Genomic DNA, 19,404 nt, shown 5'->3' with positions numbered 1-19,404 from the left:
TGCGCAGATGATCTTGTGTAACTGGAGAAGAAAGAACATGTTTGGTTAAAAGAAAGTATCCTACAGGTCGCTACTTGCCATGCATCTATGTAATCCCGAAACGAGTGGCGTTTGGATGGGGCTTGGGTTTGGGAAAAGGATAAGGTTTGTAATACAAGGAATTGAGTTTGGGTTAAGGATATGAAGATTTAGACCATTTCCCACGTTTGGCTGCATTGAGTCATGAATTGGGATACAAACTTTCTTGACCAAAATACCCCTCACTGAAATTAATAATGCAAAAATTATCTTTGCGTTCTGTTAACAACTTAGCATGAAGAAGTAAATGTTGTTTCCATTTTATAATCCAAAGACACTCTTTATAATCCAGCGCTTCATCCGTCCGACGGAGGGCAGTGATATCCATCTCTCATATCTCAGTCGTAACCCTTAGTCCTTTACCCACCTCCTCCACTGTGTTACGATTGGTGAGGTATGAGCCCCTCTTATCCTATTCTTATACCCACCTCTTATCTTTTTACCGCATTTCAAACATAGGTTTAAATCCATCCCGAAGCTCGTATCCCTTTCCCACCCTTCATTTCCCACAACCCAAACGCCAGCGGATAGACAAGGCCAAGTCCCAAGCCGACAAGTGATTTCCACTCCCGTACCAGAATCGACAAGATACCGGCACCGAATCCTAGCAACGACAAAAGGAATCGATGCAAGAGGTGGGAAGAAACAGGCGGCATGCATGCGCTCCGCGCCTCGGAAAACGACATATCCGAAGCGGGGCTATTCATCTGCCAGGGAGAGATCGACGTCGTTTTCAGCTCGCAAGAGACGAACTAGCGATCAGACTGCCACCCGGCCAGGCAAGATCTCAGCTTTACCGCTAGGACAGGAAGCACGGGCCCCATTCGTCCGTCCATTCAGCCCATCCGACATCTTCTAGACCACGAGAAGCGGCAGAAACCCTGCTTTTTGGTGGCGCCAAACAAGACAGCGAAGTAGGTGTTTGAGATGCCACTAGAAAACCCGAGCTATCGCATTCGGTTGAACCGGAAAAGGTTGCTGATTTACCAAGTCAAGGCCAACGATTCAACGAGCAGTCGCCATTCCGGCCACGGAGCGCGCCGGGCCCGGCCGACGGTGGTGGGTAGCGGCACCCACTCGCCGTCGCCGGCGAAGCACGCGTGAAAACGTTACGAAAACGTTAAAGCAGAATTCAACAGCACGATCCAATCCCCGATCGCCGGTTTCCAATTCCAACCAAACGGTGCTTTCAGAGAAACAGAGGGTTTTCTCGTATCCACTGAAAATCAGAAACCAACCCAACGCACGTACACACACGGACTAGCACAATCCAACCCACACGAGCACACGCGAATTCGAAGCCTTTTTGCAGTTTTGCTGCACACACCTTTGCCTCGCCGCGGCCGGCGAGGGAGCAAAGCAACCAAACTAGAGGAGGAAAGGGAATAAAAAGAAGGCTGGGAAGGTGGAAATTACACGGAGACTAGACTGTTCTTCGGTTCTCCCGACGAACATCTCGCTTGAGGATACTGTACACTCGCTCGTGGACGCAAACACGCTGCTTGATATTTACACGCGCGTGCCGGCCGGCCGACCGGCGCCAGCTCGTCTCGCCGAAGAAGTGAAGAAAGCTGGCACGAACAAGGTAGGGTGGGATTGGGATGGGGTCACTCCGCCGCAACGACCGCCACCGGCCTTGCGCGGAGGCTTGGGCTACGCGGCTGCCGAAGCATCTCGATCAGCGCCTCTGCCTGCGGATTCGGAATGGATTAGTTTGCGAACCGTATCGGGTTAAGATGAAATGGGCGAAAAGATTGTATTTTTGATGGGGAAATGTGATGTAGCGTGTACCTTGGATTTGAGTTTGGGGCGGGCGGAAGAGGATTGGGAGAGGGCGACGAGGGGAGGGATGGCGCCCTCGCGGGCGACCATGCTGCGGTACACGGCGTTGTCCTCGCAGATCTGCAGGAGGGAGAGGGTGGCGATATCCTTCTGCCGCGAGGTGCCGACCTCCACCATCTCGACCAGGACGGGGACACCGCCCTCCTCGACTGCGGCGGAGCGGCCCTCGGCGGAGCCCACCAGAGAGTAGAGAACGTAGGCGGCCTTGTCCACCATGCTGGACTCAGGGTCAGCCATGAGGTCGAGCAGGGGGCGAACGGCGCCGGCTTCCACGGCGCGGAGGCGGTTCTCGCGCGCGCCGCTGCAGAGCACGTAGAGCGCCGTGGCGGCGTCCTTCTTCCCGCGCGCGCCGCCGGTCTCGAGGAGGGAGACCAACAGTGGAATCGCGCCCGCGTGGCCGATGGCGGCGGCAGCGGCGCCGTCGAGCTGGGATAGGCGGAGCAGCGCGCACGCGGCGTTCTCCCGCGCCGTGGGCGACGCGGCGGACTTGAGCGCGTGCACCAGCGGCCGTATCGCGCCGGCCTCGACGATGATCGCCTTGTTCTCGTCGCAGAGCGAGAGGTTGAGAAGCGCCGTGATCCCGTGCTCCTGCAGCAGCGGGTCCGCGTGGGACAGCAGCGGAACGAGCGGCCGAACGCCCCCTGCCGCCGCGATGCGGACCCGGTTGTCCGGGTTGTGCTTGGCCAGCAGCCGGAGCTCCATGGCCGCGCGCCGGAGCGAGTCCAGCGACGGCGACGGCGACTCCAGCTCCGCGACGAGCGATGAGATGGCGTCCTCCGACGCCTCGGCCGCGCAGGACAGCAGCAAGCGGTGGATGCCCGCGGCGGCGGCAGGCGTGAAGGAGAGGTCGTCGCTGCCACACTCGCTGAAGGGCTCCGAGCAGGAGGAATCGCCGCTGTCGCTGTAGCAGCTGGTGCTCCGCCGCGACGGCGAGGTGGACGCGTCCGACTCCATCCCGGTTGTGAGCTATCGCGCGGCTCAGCTCGGAGCAAAGCAAATGCCGGGAGGCGAGGAGAGGGAGGGAGACCGGGAGCCGGGTGGGGAATGGAATTGGGTGCCTTGCGTTTGGACAGCGGAGGCGACGCGACGAGCGGATGAAATAGGGAAGGGGTCGGGTGAGTTAATCCAACCGCGTTAACTAATCCGCCCTCCCTAATCTTTCTTTCCATTCAGCTCTAGCGCAACAACCACCGTTGGATCATATCCGACGGCATCCGTGCGGCCGTCACCGGGAAGCGTGGCGAGCGACGGACGAATGCCGTGAGCCGCGTGAAGCTCCAGCCGTTAGATCGGGACGCCACGTGGGATGAGGCGCGCATCTCGCTGTGGGCAGGCAGACCGGTACCGCGGTGCGGAACGACGAGACGAAGGCGTGGCATGTGAGATGGGCCCCGCGCGCGCGTACGTACGGCGTGGTGCACGTGAGGGCGGCAGGGCGCGTGCGGGTCGGGGCTGGTCCACCTTGGCGCGCACCACGCAGGGCTGTCTCGAGTGGTGGGCAGGCTTACCTGGCGCCGTGGGGCCCGCGGCACAGAGACCGGCGAGCGGTGACAGATGGATCGGGGACGCGTGGACTGGCCAAAATCCAAAAATAATCAACAAATGTGGCTATATTTACTAAAATAGATAGATAATATATTAGTGTATTTGTAAATTTAGCAACTGTATTTAGTACCTTAAACACCAAAAATCCAATTTCAAAATGCGAAACACCAGTTTTCAGCATATGAGGTGTCGAATATGATATACAATGTCGTATTCGGTACATCAGATTCTAAAAACAGGTCGGCCATGTCACGCTGCTTTCGTCACTCATGTCGCATCTTATTGTGTGTCATTTCGTGTTATCTCTATGTATAGATTGTAGTACCTATTGACGATAGTAGAGCTGAATAAAATATAGCAGCATAACTTTATTTTATTAGCGCACGAGTGAATAAATAAGGAAAGAAAGAAATTTGATGAGTGAGTGTGTTATTTCGTGTCATCTCTCTGCATAGAGTGCAGTACTTACTGGTGATAGTGGGGTTGAATAGAGTGTAGTAGTATAACTTTGTTTTATTAGAGCACGAGCGAATAAATAAAGAAAGGAATTGGATGAGTGAGTGTGTGTAAATTTGTTTCAACGTCATTTTGTCGACATTTTATTATTCATTTAATCTATTTGTGTAGTTAACTTTTTAGTGAAGTAACGTTGAAATGATACAAATTTTAATTTGTCGAACAATAATAGTTGTGAAGTATGATTATCATATAACCTGGCATAGAGGTTACATACGTTGATAAATATTACATGAGATATGGGTTTTTTCGCTGCGTGAATGGACTCTGACCATAAAGAGATAACGACAACAAATATTGACATGTACGGTACGCCTAAAGACTAACTTAATAGTATGCCGCTGCAAAACCAAACATAACTTAGGGAATAAAAATAGATCAGGTTGTAATAGATGCTCTGTACTGAGTGCGCCTAGGATATTTGCCTTTTCACGGGGCATCAGGGCCCTCCGCTTTGGCGCGACAGGCCCTCTCCCGCTTCCTTTCCCTCTCTGCTTTGCGTGCTTTAGCCGCAGCGCGCTCCTTTGCTGCCTTCCTCATACTCTTCTCCTCCTAATGTTTAAGTTATAGTTCCTCGTACTGTTGCTCGTACTTCTGGCATTCATACGCTTCCCTCCTCCACCGCGCTCATGTCGACCCATCACTTATGGTGCTCATTTTACTCCATGTCCGGCCGTTTCATAAAGTCACAGATATGTGGAGAAGACTGGATAAATGAAACTAGAGTGGAGATTAGTAAGACAGCGCATGAAATCATACGGAAAGTACCGCATGAGTGATATACGTCGCTATACCGGTGAGTACTCGTACGATCCATGTCGAGGCTTACCGTACTGGTAGTTGGCACACATGAAGAAGCGTAGATCATAGGTGTAAGAGATGTTCTAGGACTCGCCAAGCCTACAAGGGTCGCTATAGAAGCACATCAGCGGTTCGACCTCCTAGATGATGAAAATCCCCTAATATTTTTTGGGTGAGTTTAGTGAAATTGAGAAAGACATTGTAGTTGAGACTACATGCACTAGACTATCACCCTACGCCACCAAAAACACAAAGTGCCACCACTAAGTCATCATATTATTAAACTAATTAAATAATCTAATTACATCGACTAATCAAATTCACGCTAATTACTATTATACAATCTACTTACTCTGACTAAGAAAATAATTACTATTATACAAATTCACGCTAATTACTGTTATACAAATTCATGCTAATTACTATTACACTAACTAAGCAAATAATCAAATTCATATAATAAAACTAAGCAAATAATTAAATAAATATAATTAAATAGATTAAATAATCTACTTACTTCAATTACTATTACTACTGCAAGTATGAATTAAAAACATAAATTAAATACTTATTGTAACTTGCGCGGCTACTTCTCCTCGCCTCGGACTGATTCTACTCATCTCGCGCTGCTGCTCCTCTCTTCGTGTTGTTGCTCGCGTTGCTGCTTCTCCTCTCATCCTTTGCTCGCGCTACTCGTCTCCTCTTTTCTCGAGTTGTGTCTCCTTACCAGCCCGCTCTTATCTTATAGCGAAATACGACAGTGCGTGGGCTAAGTAATTAACGCGGGGACAATATTGCGTGGGGTGATAAAACCGACAAAAACGAAAGCGATCGGATACACCAAAAGCAGCGACACAACGTGACAAATTTAGTTTTTAAACCTATCACCCGTTGAATATGCGGTAGGTGCTTGTCGTGCATAAACAATAGCTTATTTTATAATTTTTTTAAACATACATCTTCTTTTCAAAATATAAAAATAAAAAACTTCCTTTTCCCGTTCGGCTGGGTTTTGGACGAGTTCTGATACGAGTGAGAGCCATGGCAGCATTTGGAGGCAATACCTGCAGGTGTCAAAGCATTTGATGTCGTAGGACTGCGTCCTACGGTGACACGAGCAAAATCAATCTCTCAATTGTTAGTTCGAAACACCAAATCTAGGGCTGGCTGTGCACTTGTGCTTGTTGTACTGTGATGTGGAGATACTTAGCCGATACACATTTACTAATTCGAGCAGTGGGGTGTTGCTACGACATAAAAAATATATACTACTTTGAACGTTCCAAAAAGTCACTGCGTTTGCTGTTGATGGTGATGAGTATTAGAAATTTTGTTATATGACACACTTTAGCAGCCGCGGATCCACTTGTGTCATAAATACGGTTAAATTTTCGTTTTTCAGTGATTTATTATATATAGCAGCCTATATGATATTTTATACTCAATAAGTGAGATATTTGGATCTTAATAGGTCAGTCCAGGATATCAATTATTTTTGTTATGTGTCCCCATCTACTCTTTAGGTGTAGTCTTTGTTGAAAGATGCTAGATTTTTTAAACTTTGTTGCTAGACATTATCGAAAAATGGACATTTGCTAGAGAACGCTAGCAAGACTAAAATGTTGTTTCCAAGTGGATAGGAGAGAGAAACACGATGACCTCGAGCATGCGCGTGACGAAGGGCGACAGATGGGGAATCAGGAGGCCGCGAGGCACGGGGCACAGGGTGGTGTGGTTATGGTGGAGGTGAAGATCTTTGGTGTGGTGTCGTCAGTGCTCGTGTTGGACGTCAAGAAGGATGGCACTGGCACGATAGAATACCATTTTTTCTACCGCGAGGAGCTTTGGTCAGTGTTCAACAACATAGGCAGTGGCGGGCTTAGGATTTTCAATTTAGCTGTATATACCAATCGAAATCGTGGTCGTGTTGCCACCACTGTGCCCTGCTTGGCTTGAGTTCGCACCGCAGCTGTTGCCGTCGGCCTCCAAGCTCAAGCGTGCACCAACGCCACGCCATGCCCCGTGGCCTCTACCTCACTCGTGCTCGCCGCCCTCCATCCACAGTCAACAGGTCGAGTGCAATGCGAGTTAGTTCATGGGCCATCACACACACGGTCTAAGCCTCTTAAGAACCGACACACTCATGCACGCAGGTGTCACTCGTGCATTGAGGGCGCGTGGGCCGCTATGCATGGCTGCGTGAGCCGTTGATCATGAGCTGTGGCCGCATCAACGCCCGTTAGGTTGTGATGAGCTGGGCTTAGGCCGTCATGGACCACGGTCATCAGGCACACCTATGAAACATGACATATAGAAAATTTTCTGCACAAAATTTTAAGTATACATATATACATGCATGTACTGAGTGGGCTTGCCCTTCGACAAAGCCATAGACCACATGAATTAGGGCCTATTTGGTTTGGTTTTTTTACACTTTTGCTTCTCAGAAGCCAGAAGCAGAACCAAACAGCACAATTGTGAGCTGGCTTTTGGAAAGCTAAAAAGCTGGATTATAAGGAATGAACTAAAATGTGAGAAGCTAGTTGAGATGAGTTTTTTTTTTTGGTTTTTATGTACTAAAAAATTAAAAATTTATTGTAAAAGTCAACAACAAAAATCCATCAACCAGAAAACAGAAAAACCAAAAACTAAAAGCCTTAGGGTATGTTTGGTTGGCCACTAAATTAGCCACACTTGTGGCTTGACTAACTTTGTGGCAAAATAGGAGTGTTTGGTTTGTAGCCATGCCATAGGTTAGTTGTTGCAAATATTGTGTGGTACCTGTTTGGATTGGTACCATAAATGTTTAGCAAAAGTTTGTTGCAGTGTTTGGTTTACAGTCAACAGTGGGTATAGTCATCCAAACAAATTAGTGTGGTGAGGATACCTTCTTTTGACATTGATTATGTGGTAAGTGCTATTACAACATATGTATTTATGTGGTAACTGCTCTTTCAAATTTTTACAACTTGTGTGGTAACTGCTCTTACAATATGTGTGCTTATGTGGTAACTGTTGTTACAACGCATGTGCTTGTGTGGTACTTGCTTTTACAAGTTCTTTCAACGCGTGTGCTTGTGTGTAACCGCTCTTACAATACATGTGCTTGTGTGGTAACTGCTCTCATAATACGTGTACTTATGTGGTAACTACTCTTACAACGTGTGTGCTTTCGTGGTAACTACTCTTACAAATTATTACAATGTAAGTGTTTATGTGATACTTGCTCTTAGCGTGTGCTTGTGTGGTAACTGCTCTTACAACATATGTGTTTGTGTGGTAGCTACTCCTATAAATTATTACAACACGTGTGCTTGTGTGGTAACTGCTCTTACAATACATGTGTTTGTGTGTTAACTTTTTGGAAGGTGACTTAACGATTCTTGAACACTTGGTACTAGCTTCACAAGTGCTAGATGAGCTATTGTCTCCACATTTGGTACCCTCCCTTGATGTAATGCTGCTGTTGTTACACATTTGAACTTGTTTTAACTTTCAACAAACACATGTAGGATAACAAAATACAGTGTCATCCCAAGTGCATCATTACGCCACAAAGAAAATAATAGACCTTCAAATGACACTACACACACAGATATAAAATTACAAGCAAGATCTAGATATCATTCATCAGACCATGGTAGTAAATATTATAGTTTAAGATATTTTTACTTACAAAATGTATTACATTAAGCAATAGAAGAACTACTTCCCAAAATCAATTAGCAACTAGCTATATGAACCTAATATTAAGTACAAAAGGTTTCATTGTATTGTTACCATTGCATGCTAAGTGTAAGCACAAGTAGTGCTGCTAGACACCTAAAAGAACTATCATAGCTGAACATCCAAAAGAAGTATCACAGATGAACGTCCAAAAGAAGTATCACAACTAAACACTCAAAAGCACAAAGTTGGACCTAACACAATTAATAATCTTCACCGGTGAGAAATTTGTACACCCAAATCTATAGAGTCGTGTCACTTCCACAGCTTAAGAAGTCACGTATACTTTTTCTTTCTTTGTGAGCCAGGTACTAACCAACTGCTATCTTATCATCAGGGGTAATTGCCATTGCCTCTAGCCGCTCTCACAATCTAGCATGAGGGTTAGGAGGTTGGGGCACTTGAGGAGCAGGAGCATTGAGAAATTTCTCGAGTGATAGTAATGTGGAATTGATTTGTTCAATGGACTCTAAGAAATGGCTCTTAGGCTATTTTGGCTTCTAGAAGGTGACTTGGCGCCTCTTGGAGGCTTGGTACCAGCTTGACTTGTCAGGACCCTGAACTCAAGTTCCCCTGTGCCTCCTGTATCAGTCCTTGGATTAAGTAGCTGATACGCATAAAATTCAACATAATGATATCAAATACATACTTCAAATACAAATAAGTAAAATAAATACCTGAAAAACGAAAAGATGGTCTGGTGGATAAGAATCCACAGCAGACCAGCCAGGCAGAAGAGCCTACAACACAGCGGAGCGAAATGACGACGCAACCCAATGCCACAGGCAACATGAGTGCGGATGCAATCTTAGACTTCTTCTCTTTGACTTCATCTGGGTTGAGATTGATCTCTAACTCAACAATCTAAAAGCAATAAGACTGAGTACGAAAGGTACTCAACAAGTCCCAATTGATAGTTCTCTCATGAGAAGGCATATCCCCATCAACTTTCCCCTTCCCTTTTGCCATTGTTGCTCCTTATGATAGGAGACAATTTAATTACATACTACTAGAATCAGCATAGAACATAAAAAATTAAAAAAGGATTATACCATGCAAATAATAGAACAACTTAATGTCTTAAAGTGTGCACATACATAGCAAACTGGAAGTTCAAACATGAAACAAAAGCAGTCACCATACATCAAACTTCTACATATTAGCTACACCTTCAGCTACAGGTTGTCCTACTTTATCCTGCCACATCTTTTGTGCTACCTCATCTCGTTTCTGTGTCTATTCCTGACCCTCCTATTGTAAATCACAATGGACCCTCCTGCTCCTTGGTAGGGCTGAGTACCAAGCAACATCATCATATACATATTCATCTGGACCATCTTCTAGGATCCAGTTATGTAGCGCACAACAAGCAATAACAATTTTGATTTGAGTTTTCAAAGGGAAGAATGGCTGACTCGCAAAGATCTTAAAATGATTGTTCAATGTACCAAACGCTCTTTCAGTGGTTGTTCTAAGCGAAGAGTGGCGATGGTTAAACAACTCCTTCGGGCATTCTGGCTGTCTAGCACCCCTATATTCTTTTAGGTGATAGTGGACGCTATAATATGGGGTTAGTACACCGGGCCTTGCTGCGTATCCAGCATTGGCAATAAAAAATTTACCTACATCATGAATATGTGAGCTACAGTTAGATAAAAACTAAAGCTAGTTTTGACACATGAGCCATGCGTAATAATGCTATCTTCTGGTATTTTAAGGCCAGTGGGACGTGATAGTGCGTCTTGAAGCACATAAGAGTCGTGGGCTGAACCCTCCCATCTAGTAAGAACATAGATAAGTTGTAGATCAAAATCAACAGTTGCTAATACATTTTGGGTGGGAATATACTTTCTACCTCTAAACCTATCTTACATATGGATAGAGACAAATGTTGGTATATGAGTACCATCCAAAGCTCATATGCATCCCTAAGAAAAGACACAAGTATTGAACAATTAGACGGAGACAAAACCTATAACAATATTTGGAAAACTAATGGTCAAACATCTTAGTCATACCTCAAAGTAAGGGTGAAATCTGACTGGGCTACTTGTTATCTTAATATGTGTCTTAGTTGATTTGATGCGTATGAGATCACGGGCTCTAAAATTGTATCGGAGTACCTACTAACCATCTCTCCCGATCGATTGAACTCAAAGTCAATTGATTTGTTTGACCAGTTTTGACCTACAACATGAATGGACATTGTAGCTTGTTCCTCCACTGTGACATGCAATGTGTCCACTAACAAAACAAGTGATCTAATATGAGCACATAAGCTGTGAAAAACTAATTTTTGTATGCACAGCTCATTGATGCAATGTGCCTCAGTTCCATTATACAAGCGGTTCAGCCGTGACTCCCGTTCAATATGGGAGCATATTTCACAGGTTTTCTCCTGTTTTTCTGAATGTGAATCATATACCAATATATGGCTAAGCATAAAGTAACGGCAACAATCAACCTTTCCCTCCACATTAGTAGTCATTTATGTAATATTGTAAATATAAATTCCACTGGCCCATCTAGAAAAAATATTATCAAAGTTTTACTATACTAGTGTAGGTATAATAGGGATAAACAAAATATAGGAGAAAATTCCACAGAACAAACAAATCATGAATTCCTAACATAAGTTGTGTTTACATTTTAAAACAAATTAATAAAGGGGTACAAGTATATCATCATTTGTAATTAACTTATATATTACTCATGCAAGCACTTACTTGAAGCAAAGAATATCTGAGAAGATAAAAGGAGCGTGCAAGACACCAATGATCTCAACAGGAACAACCAACAGAACTAAAGATAAGGATAAATATTCACGAGCTACCTGGTAACGCACCACCTTTTCTCTTCTATATGAGCTGCACTTTGCACTTCTAAACTTGAGGTAGGAATTGAGATAGGAATTGAGAGCTGCTGCTATACAGAAGAAGATTAAAAGAGTTGTTGCTACTGCTAGAGAGGGTGGAGGTCTAGATTTGTTCAAAAATAGAATGTGAGGAAGAGTGAATGGTGGAGAACTCAAGATGAGAGGAAAGGGATAGAGAGAGAGAGGACCTGGGAAGCACGTGGCGGTCGGGAATCTACGAAGCGATTGCGGTGAGAAATGTGAGAATGAAAGAGAAAGAAGATGACTTTAACGAAGAGAGAGTGAGAAATATTTCGCGTTGTGGCGCGCTGCAAGCCCATAGCGGTCTTTTTCCCGTCACAAGTACAGCAAAAATTTCTACGACAAAAGCTTTGAAACTTGACTAACAATTTGTGACAACCTAAAGTTAGTATCCTTACTAAACAGTAGCCGTAGCATGTGTGACATACCTAATTTTAATTATGACAAGATTAGATAGCAAAACAACCAGGCCTTTAATCTAACTAAACATGCCCTTAGAGTGGTCAGCCATAGCGTAGGGCCGCTGCACGCAGGCAAGCGGAAGGGGAGGGGAGAGGTAAGAGAGTGACTGATGGGGTCAAAGCACGTGTTTCAGTGTATACGTGAGCATAGACGTTATTTTGAAACTTTTCATTAACCTCTGGAGCTAGAAATACTATTTTAATCGTGCCAATGTCCTCCATCAAATATCCACTTATTTTAGTGTCCAACGGCAAAGATAAAAAAAATTCGTATCCATGGAGAGAAGTATTATTATGGAGATTGTGAATTCTAGGTAGGATAGTGGTTCCGCCTCTCTGGACATCGGATTGCCCAGAAGCATTACTTGAATCATCGTGTTCAAATTCCAGATCAGTAAGAAAAAAAACTGGGAAAAGGAGTCAATATACTTCACAATGCACAGCCTGCATCAGTCTTTTGTTTTTACAAACCCACTTGCTGAGTGATCGTGTGAATCACGTGACACCGTACGTAAGACCCGATTGGCTTCTTTCTTCACATTGTTAAATCTGATTGATCGCTGCGACAGGAGCAACTTCGTATCTGAAAAGGGATCCGGAAGGGAATGAACATCCACGGCGACCATTGATCCAAAAAGGGAACGCCAAAAGTGATCCATCGCTTAGGTCAGATGGAAACGAGTGAAGAAAGTACCTCACCGGTTGCTGGCACGCGTACCTGTTGACTAGCAAACTCGTTTTCATCGAAAGCTTCTTCTTTTCTACATGTCACTACCTATAGAAATTCCGATCGGCCAAAGTTTAGGGCCAACGCCGATCAGTTCGGTGAAGAACAGTAAACTGAATTTGTTGTTTCAGTTGGGTGTCGTCTGATCTCTGATGTGACCACCGTCAGCTAAATCAGTTCGTTTTCTTGAATCGCCAAAAATCTCCACATGCAGTTTTCAGAAATTAGTTACTCTTATATACAGCTCAACTGGCGATGCTCACAGGGCCTGAGGGCCCGTAATAGTATTACACTACAACACACATGAAAATGATTCGACAATCGGCCACGTCGTCGGGTGATAGTAACTGACAACGATCACCTGAATGACTCAAAATACCAGTCGTACGTACATGACAATTCAATGGAGACCATTCCCTTGAACAATTTGGCCTGATTTCGGTGCATATCTTTCCTCTCGCTGACGAAACTGAACGACCATTCAGCTTGTTTAACTGAACTTTCTGAAGATAGGAACACTAGAAACGATTCATTGATTGGACATTGCGGTATGTACGGTGAATGGCGGATCTTGGTGTTGATTTGTCGAAGTAGGTATCTTGATGTGTGATCCTGGAGTTGTGCCATTTTATGAACTCAGTTCCAACAACTATGGCATGTTTGGTTGTCGGAATGTCTCATCCGTCAGATATGGTAGGATTTGTTTGGTTAGCTGTATGTGATGTTGTATCGGTGGCTACTTAGCTATATATTAAGCTGCATGATAATTTATGACTTTTTATCATATTTCCTCCATGTGTGATGCTGGCTATATATGCTAGAATATTGCAACAGTGTGTTGGCTGTACGCATCCCATGATGAAAAAACTGGATGATTTTATCCATTTTCTAAAAAAGGTTATATGTGTTCAGTTTGGTTGACAAGAGTTTGTTTTTATTTGCTCATATGAGTATATGTTGCATTACAAAGGAATTTATTTTTTTTACCAATAAACTAAGATTAGTAATATTTTTATAAATTAGTACATCACATGATAAGAATATTAATGATTTTTTATGATTTATGGAGAATTTTAATTAAATATTGACTTAGATTTTTTAATCAAACTAATTAAAATGAGTTATCAGTGAACTCTAGTTTGCTCATGAAAATATTTTAGATTTTAGGTTTAGGGTTTAGGAGGAAGATTTTCAGATCACATGTGTGCTTCTTGGGTTTAGAGGGATGCTCAGAGAAAGAGGTGGGCGTGAGGGCGTTGCAGCAGGGGACTGTCGGTGAGCCAATGCTAGGATGTGAAAGGCAAAGACACTAGATTAGCGTGGTGGGAACGTCGCCGGAGACAGATGGAGAAGAGCGACAGGCTGGAGAGCGAGTACGAAGGTGAGATTAGGAGGTGGGAAGAGGTTAAAGACGAATGTGAGCTGTCAGATTCCTATCCAACTGCTCAGAGCCGTTGCTAGAAAAATAGAAAAAAAAAGAGGTTAATAAATAGCTACTGACTTTCTTTGTAGTAGTAGCTGAAGTTGTCACAAGTTCCATCGATACTACTCAACTACCGGTGCGATCCAACTGCGATGGGTGTCTGTACTAGTGTATACGCTGGTAAAGTCTGCTGCGGATATCTGTGCTTAGCAGAGTCCTATGTTTTCTTCCTTTTTTTTAGGAAGAGTCCTATGTCTTTTGAGGAAAGATTAGCAGAGTCCTGTGCTTTTTTGAAGAAAGATCAGCAAGTCCTATCACAATTGGTCTCATCAGTATTGGGGCCGAAATCCTGGTGTTGGAATTGGACTCCAACGATCAGGGCCGCGTTTGGTTGGGCCACTCGGCTCCTCCTGCCATCGAACTCCGCTCCAGCCGCCGAGCCGTCGTCCGGTCTAGCTGCACTGCAAGCAGAGGTGCCCGGTCTCCCTCGCCCACCACACGAGGTTTTTTTTATATTTTCTAACTTAAAATATTAAATAAATAGACTTACGTGGAAAAAGGTGTCCAGTCTCCCTCGCCCACCACACGAGTTATATTTTCTAACCTTTTCACTATATAACATAGAGCCGTAAATAATTTTATAAATTAGTCAATTATATAAAAAGAATATTAATGAATTTTTTCATATTTTTGAAAATTTATTTAAGATCCTAACAATTGTTAGAAGTTATAAAAGTAGTTTTTTTAAGAAAATTTTAATTTTAATTCTATGTTTTTTGATAAATCTAATTAAAATTGATTGCACATAGATTATAAAACACGTAAAAAAATTATAGAATTTGAGAACAACTGAAGGCTACTATTTTAATTAGAACATATTAGAGAGGAAATTGGAGCCATAAACAGTAATTCTGAATAGTACTGTTCAAGCAGCACGCTGCTAGACTGCTTGTCACCCTCTCAGTGCGATAAAATCTAACTCATTAGACGACAATAGACGTCTACGTTTACCAATCTTTCAATCAGACATCTATTTATTTAGTATTTTAAATTAAAAAATGTAAAAATAAAAAAAATCCCCACCACACAGCCTCATCGAGCCGGGGTGGGATGCTGGGCCCAAGCGGTAAGCTAACCGCTCCCCGGCCGCGATGCTGTGCTCTTATCACCACGGGCCTTATCGGTCCAGAACAGCCGACTACAACCAGACGCGAGGCGAGGGTTCCACAATTCCCCACACGCGAGAAGCCGGCTTTTCCCACCTTCGCTTCCCCCCGCACGCCGCCCTCCTCGGTAAGGAGCCCTAGCCCCGATCCGCTCTTCCTCGATCCGATCGCGTCCCGCAGCTGCGTTAATCCTTCTTCTCGACCCTCCGGAGGTGTGTAGTGGATCGCGAGTCGGAGGTCGCTCGGATCCGATCGGATCGTGCAGCTTGTTCGCTCGTTCTCTCGTTCGTATGCTCGTCAGATCGGCCGGGTTTAGAAGTTTGGATCTCGGGGTGCACGTGGTAGGATGTGGTTTGGTCTGATCGTGCCTAGTTCTGAGACGATCTGGGGGCTCTTTGTGCGGAATTTCTGGTTCATGTGGTGGTGCTGTTGCCGTCGTGATCTGTGGATCTGATTAGGGAGTGCACTAGGTGGCGGGCGTGGTGCCGATTTGTCGATCCATGCTGTGCATGGGAATGCCATTTGAGAGCTTGATTTGATTTGTTGGATATTTTGATGAGAAGAGTAGGGTTTGGCTACAACCCTAAATACATGTTAGTTCGAAAATTCAGGGAGTAGATGTTTTTCTTTTAGTCGAGTATGTGTAGTGATGTTGTTTTATATTCCCTGATGCTCAGTTCAGGTGATTTGACTGTGTGTTTCCGTTAGAGTGCCCATAGATTTACATGATCAAGTAATGACTAAAGAGCTGTTTGTGCAGCTTGAAGGTTACTTTGAAATCACGTGCTGTTGTCCTCCTTGCTTGCATCGATATCCTTCTGTGCTTCATTGACGTGATGATTCATTTTCTAATTTCTGTTCTTATTTTGTGTAGTGGGAAATACCGATACTTATTCTGTTAGTTGCTTCTGAATTATTTGTAATCCTTAACCATTATAAAACTTAATAGCCATGCATTCAGTGTACTGTACTACCTTGGGATAAAGATCCGAAGCTGTGGGTGTAGGACATGAGCTAGAGGGGTTGTTTTGGTTGGCTATCTACTTCGTGAATGTTAGATCCTATCCTATCATTTAAAATTCTTTTATAAGGAATTGGCCTATGCTATATTACAGCCTATAGTGATTAGGTAGTTTGTGAGACAATGGAAGTGCCATTTTGTTTGACTTACAACTTCACATCTAATTGTTACAACAATATTTACTTACTAATTCTGTCGTCTGGTCCATGTTGGTGCCTTTTAACTCTGTTGACTATTGTCATTTGTGAAGGCAAATTTGCTAGCTAGTTACCTTTCCTTTTTTTCGTGAGGGTACAGCTACCTTGGTAGTATAGATTTAGTGGAGTCCATGTCTCATGTATACGATGTTAACATAGTTAAGTAGGTTGCTCAGTCATGTTGCAGGGTTAGATAGCTGCTCCAATTTATTTTGTTTTTCCCAAACAAAAAATTAACTTCCATATGGGATGGCTTGCTGTACACTGCTTGGCTTATTGATAAATCTTCTACACATGCTTTATTGTTTGACATTGGCTGCAAAATCATTTTAGATATCTGCATTATAACCACACATTTTTTAACCTTTGTATTTTGTAGCCTTTTATAGTTCACTAGTGCCATTCCAGAAGCAGTGTCATAGAACATTGTGATTGTCTGGTATTTGATTACTGAAAAGTTGCGCAAGGTTTAGGATATTTTGCTGGTTTGGTTTAGAATCCATTGTTTGAATAATGTGCATTGGAATTTAGGTGGGAGGGGATTGGGAATTGTTGTTTAGTGAATGATCCGTACATCTCAGCTATTCATCATTACATATATTAGCACGTTTCACATGCTAGATGCTACAAGTAAATTTCTTGCAACTTCCCATCTTTCTTGCCAAACAATTGATTGGACTGGAAGAAAACTCCCTTCCCCTTCCTAATTGTTGCCAAACATGTTGTTATTTTTTAATTTAATACTGCAGCTTAGACCTATGAGAAATGTTGATGCCTTCTCTTTTTCAATTCTGTCTGTTCATAATATTTTCTGTCGGGGAACTGGGCACCTGGTTTTATACTTGACGCATCTTATGTTCGGTTTGCATGCTTGGCAGTCTGTAGGTCAGCTAATAATCCAGGCTCTGTCAAGATGTCTGACAGCCATGAGACCGATAGGAACATTGAGATTTGGAAGATTAAGAAGCTAATCAAGGCACTGGAGTCAGCTAGAGGCAATGGCACGAGCATGATCTCTCTTATTATGCCGCCGCGTGACCAGATTGCTCGAGTGGCCAAGATGTTAGGTGATGAATATGGTACTGCTTCAAACATCAAGAGTAGAGTTAATCGTCAATCAGTGTTGGCTGCCATCACCTCAGCTCAGCAGAGGCTGAAGCTCTATAACAAAGTCCCTCCAAATGGATTGGTTCTCTACACTGGAACCATCCTTACTGAAGATGGAAAGGAAAAGAAAGTTACTATTGATTTTGAGCCTTTCAAGCCTATTAATGTGTCACTGTACCTTTGTGACAACAAGTTCCACACTGAGGCTTTGAATGAGCTCTTGGAATCTGATGACAAGTTTGGATTCATTGTCATGGATGGTAATGGTACTCTTTTTGGCACACTAAGTGGCAATACTCGTGAAGTGCTTCACAAATTCACTGTTGATCTCCCAAAGAAGCATGGTAGAGGAGGACAGTCTGCTCTGCGTTTTGCTCGGCTTCGGATGGAGAAACGCCATAATTATGTCCGCAAAACAGCTGAGCTTGCTACTCAGTTCTTCATTAATCCAGCTACGAGTCAGCCTAATGTTGCAGGGCTGATTCTTGCTGGTTCTGCTGATTTTAAGACTGAGCTGAGCCAGTCTGACATGTTTGATCAGCGACTTCAAGCCAAGATACTTAATGTGGTTGATGTTTCATATGGTGGTGAGAATGGTTTCAATCAAGCTATTGAATTGTCCACTGAGATCCTAGCAAATGTGAAGTTCATACAAGAGAAGAAGTTGATTGGCAAGTATTTTGAGGAGATCAGTCAAGATACCGGGAAATATGTCTTTGGTGTTGATGACACCCTGAAGGCTCTTGAAATGGGTGCTGTTGAGACCCTGATAGTGTGGGAGAATCTGGATATCAACAGATATGTGCTCAAGAACAGTACCTCTGGGGAATCTGTTATAAAACATCTGAACAAGGAGCAGGAAGCTGATCAGAGCAATTTCCGTGACCCATCAACTAATGCTGAGTTGGAAGTTCAGGAAAAGATGTCTCTCTTGGAATGGTTTGCTAATGAGTACAAGAAGTTTGGTTGTGCGCTTGAGTTTGTCACTAACAAATCTCAAGAGGGATCACAGTTCTGTAGAGGATTTGGTGGCATTGGTGGTATGTTGCGCTACCAGCTGGATATCCGGTCTTTTGATGAGCTTTCTGATGACGAGGGTTTGTACGAAGACTCTGATTAGCAATCAGCCAACCTCATGCCTGGGCTGGCCCATGGAAGGATGCCACAGCTGCAACAGCTCGGTTTCGAAAAACATGCAAGAACACTAGAGAAGCAGCAGTAGGCAGATTTCTGCCTTATTAATTTTTGTTTGCTACCTTACGCTATAATATTTTGTTTGACTGTTCCTCCCCCTTTGTTTCAGATCCAGAGATTGTTGGGCATGGGCCTGCATCGTCCTCTTCTGGAGGAGACCTAAATCCAATGATTATGAGTCACCAACATGGCAGTAATGTGTCAGGAAGTTACCGTACTTAAATGGCTATTTAGTTTCGAGTAAGCCATCATGGTAGTAATGTGTCAAGAAGTTACCGCACGACGGATAGCCAGATGTTACATTTTGTTTCTAAACTATGTCATCGTCATTTGTGAGTCTGATTGTGTTCCCAAGATCTGAATTCTAGTTGTTGCTTGAATGCTTCCATACTGCTACCATTGCAATTTTTGCAATGAAGTCATTATATAATATTTTATTCGCTGTGTCACATGGGTCCTAAATTGTGAAATTGTACCGAAGTGTCACTTCGGTACCTCAGTGGTCCACCCGAGGTGGCATAACATCCGACGTGGCGTGCCAGCGGGGACTGGAAGGCACGGGGCATAAATGAGCTGCCCTCGTTGGAGGCGAGGCTAGCGGTTTTCTGGTGGCGCATTTCGAGCATCTCCACGCCATGAGAGCCGGCGGTGTGGTCAATTAGCGCAGAGCAGCATGATGACGACGGACGTCGAGCCGGTGATCC

General features: G+C 44.0%; 2 protein-coding genes across 3 annotated transcripts; one reads left to right on the top strand and one right to left on the bottom strand.

Annotated features, from left to right (window-relative positions):
* Positions 1-1,209: 1,209 nt before the first annotated feature.
* On the bottom strand, positions 1,210-3,010 carry LOC133890605 (U-box domain-containing protein 4-like). Its single transcript, XM_062331060.1, has 2 exons — positions 1,870-3,010; positions 1,210-1,769 (listed from the first exon to the last, which is right to left on the bottom strand). Exons 1-2 carry the CDS (start codon positions 2,872-2,874, stop codon positions 1,686-1,688), a joined length of 1,089 nt encoding a protein of 362 aa, XP_062187044.1. The 5' UTR covers positions 2,875-3,010; the 3' UTR covers positions 1,210-1,685.
* A 12,132-nt stretch (positions 3,011-15,142) lies between these two features.
* On the top strand, positions 15,143-19,149 carry LOC133891765 (eukaryotic peptide chain release factor subunit 1-3-like). Of its 2 annotated transcripts, none has more exons than XM_062332510.1 (3): positions 15,143-15,308; positions 17,278-18,724; positions 18,810-19,149. In XM_062332510.1, the coding sequence occupies exons 1-2, from the start codon at positions 15,167-15,169 to the stop codon at positions 18,624-18,626; spliced, it is 1,491 nt and encodes a 496-aa protein (XP_062188494.1). In that variant the 5' UTR covers positions 15,143-15,166; the 3' UTR covers positions 18,627-18,724; positions 18,810-19,149. The 2 variants fall into 2 exon arrangements, with proteins under 2 accessions (XP_062188494.1, XP_062188495.1); XM_062332511.1 differs by having other exon boundaries at positions 17,278-18,728.
* The last annotated feature ends 255 nt before the right edge of the window (positions 19,150-19,404 follow it).

Source organism: Phragmites australis, chromosome 14 (assembly GCF_958298935.1).
Source record: "Phragmites australis chromosome 14, lpPhrAust1.1, whole genome shotgun sequence".
Classification (NCBI taxonomy): domain Eukaryota; kingdom Viridiplantae; phylum Streptophyta; class Magnoliopsida; order Poales; family Poaceae; genus Phragmites; species Phragmites australis.
This window is presented reverse-complemented; position numbering and strand designations above follow the sequence as displayed.

What these genes read in the sequence shown, in the direction of transcription:
- LOC133890605 (XM_062331060.1), bottom strand. Translation starts at nt 2,874, where the DNA reads ATGGAGTCGGACGCGTCCACCTCGCCGTCGCGGCGGAGCACCAGCTGC. An exon ending in GCCCCAAACTCAAATCCAAG is followed by an intron (nt 1,770 to 1,869) that starts GTACACGCTACA and finishes CCGAATCCGCAG; the next exon opens with GCAGAGGCGCTGATCGAGAT.
- LOC133891765 (XM_062332510.1), top strand. Translation starts at nt 15,167, where the DNA reads ATGCTGTGCTCTTATCACCACGGGCCTTATCGGTCCAGAACAGCCGAC. An exon ending in CCCGCACGCCGCCCTCCTCG is followed by an intron (nt 15,309 to 17,277) that starts GTAAGGAGCCCT and finishes CATGCTTGGCAG; the next exon opens with TCTGTAGGTCAGCTAATAAT.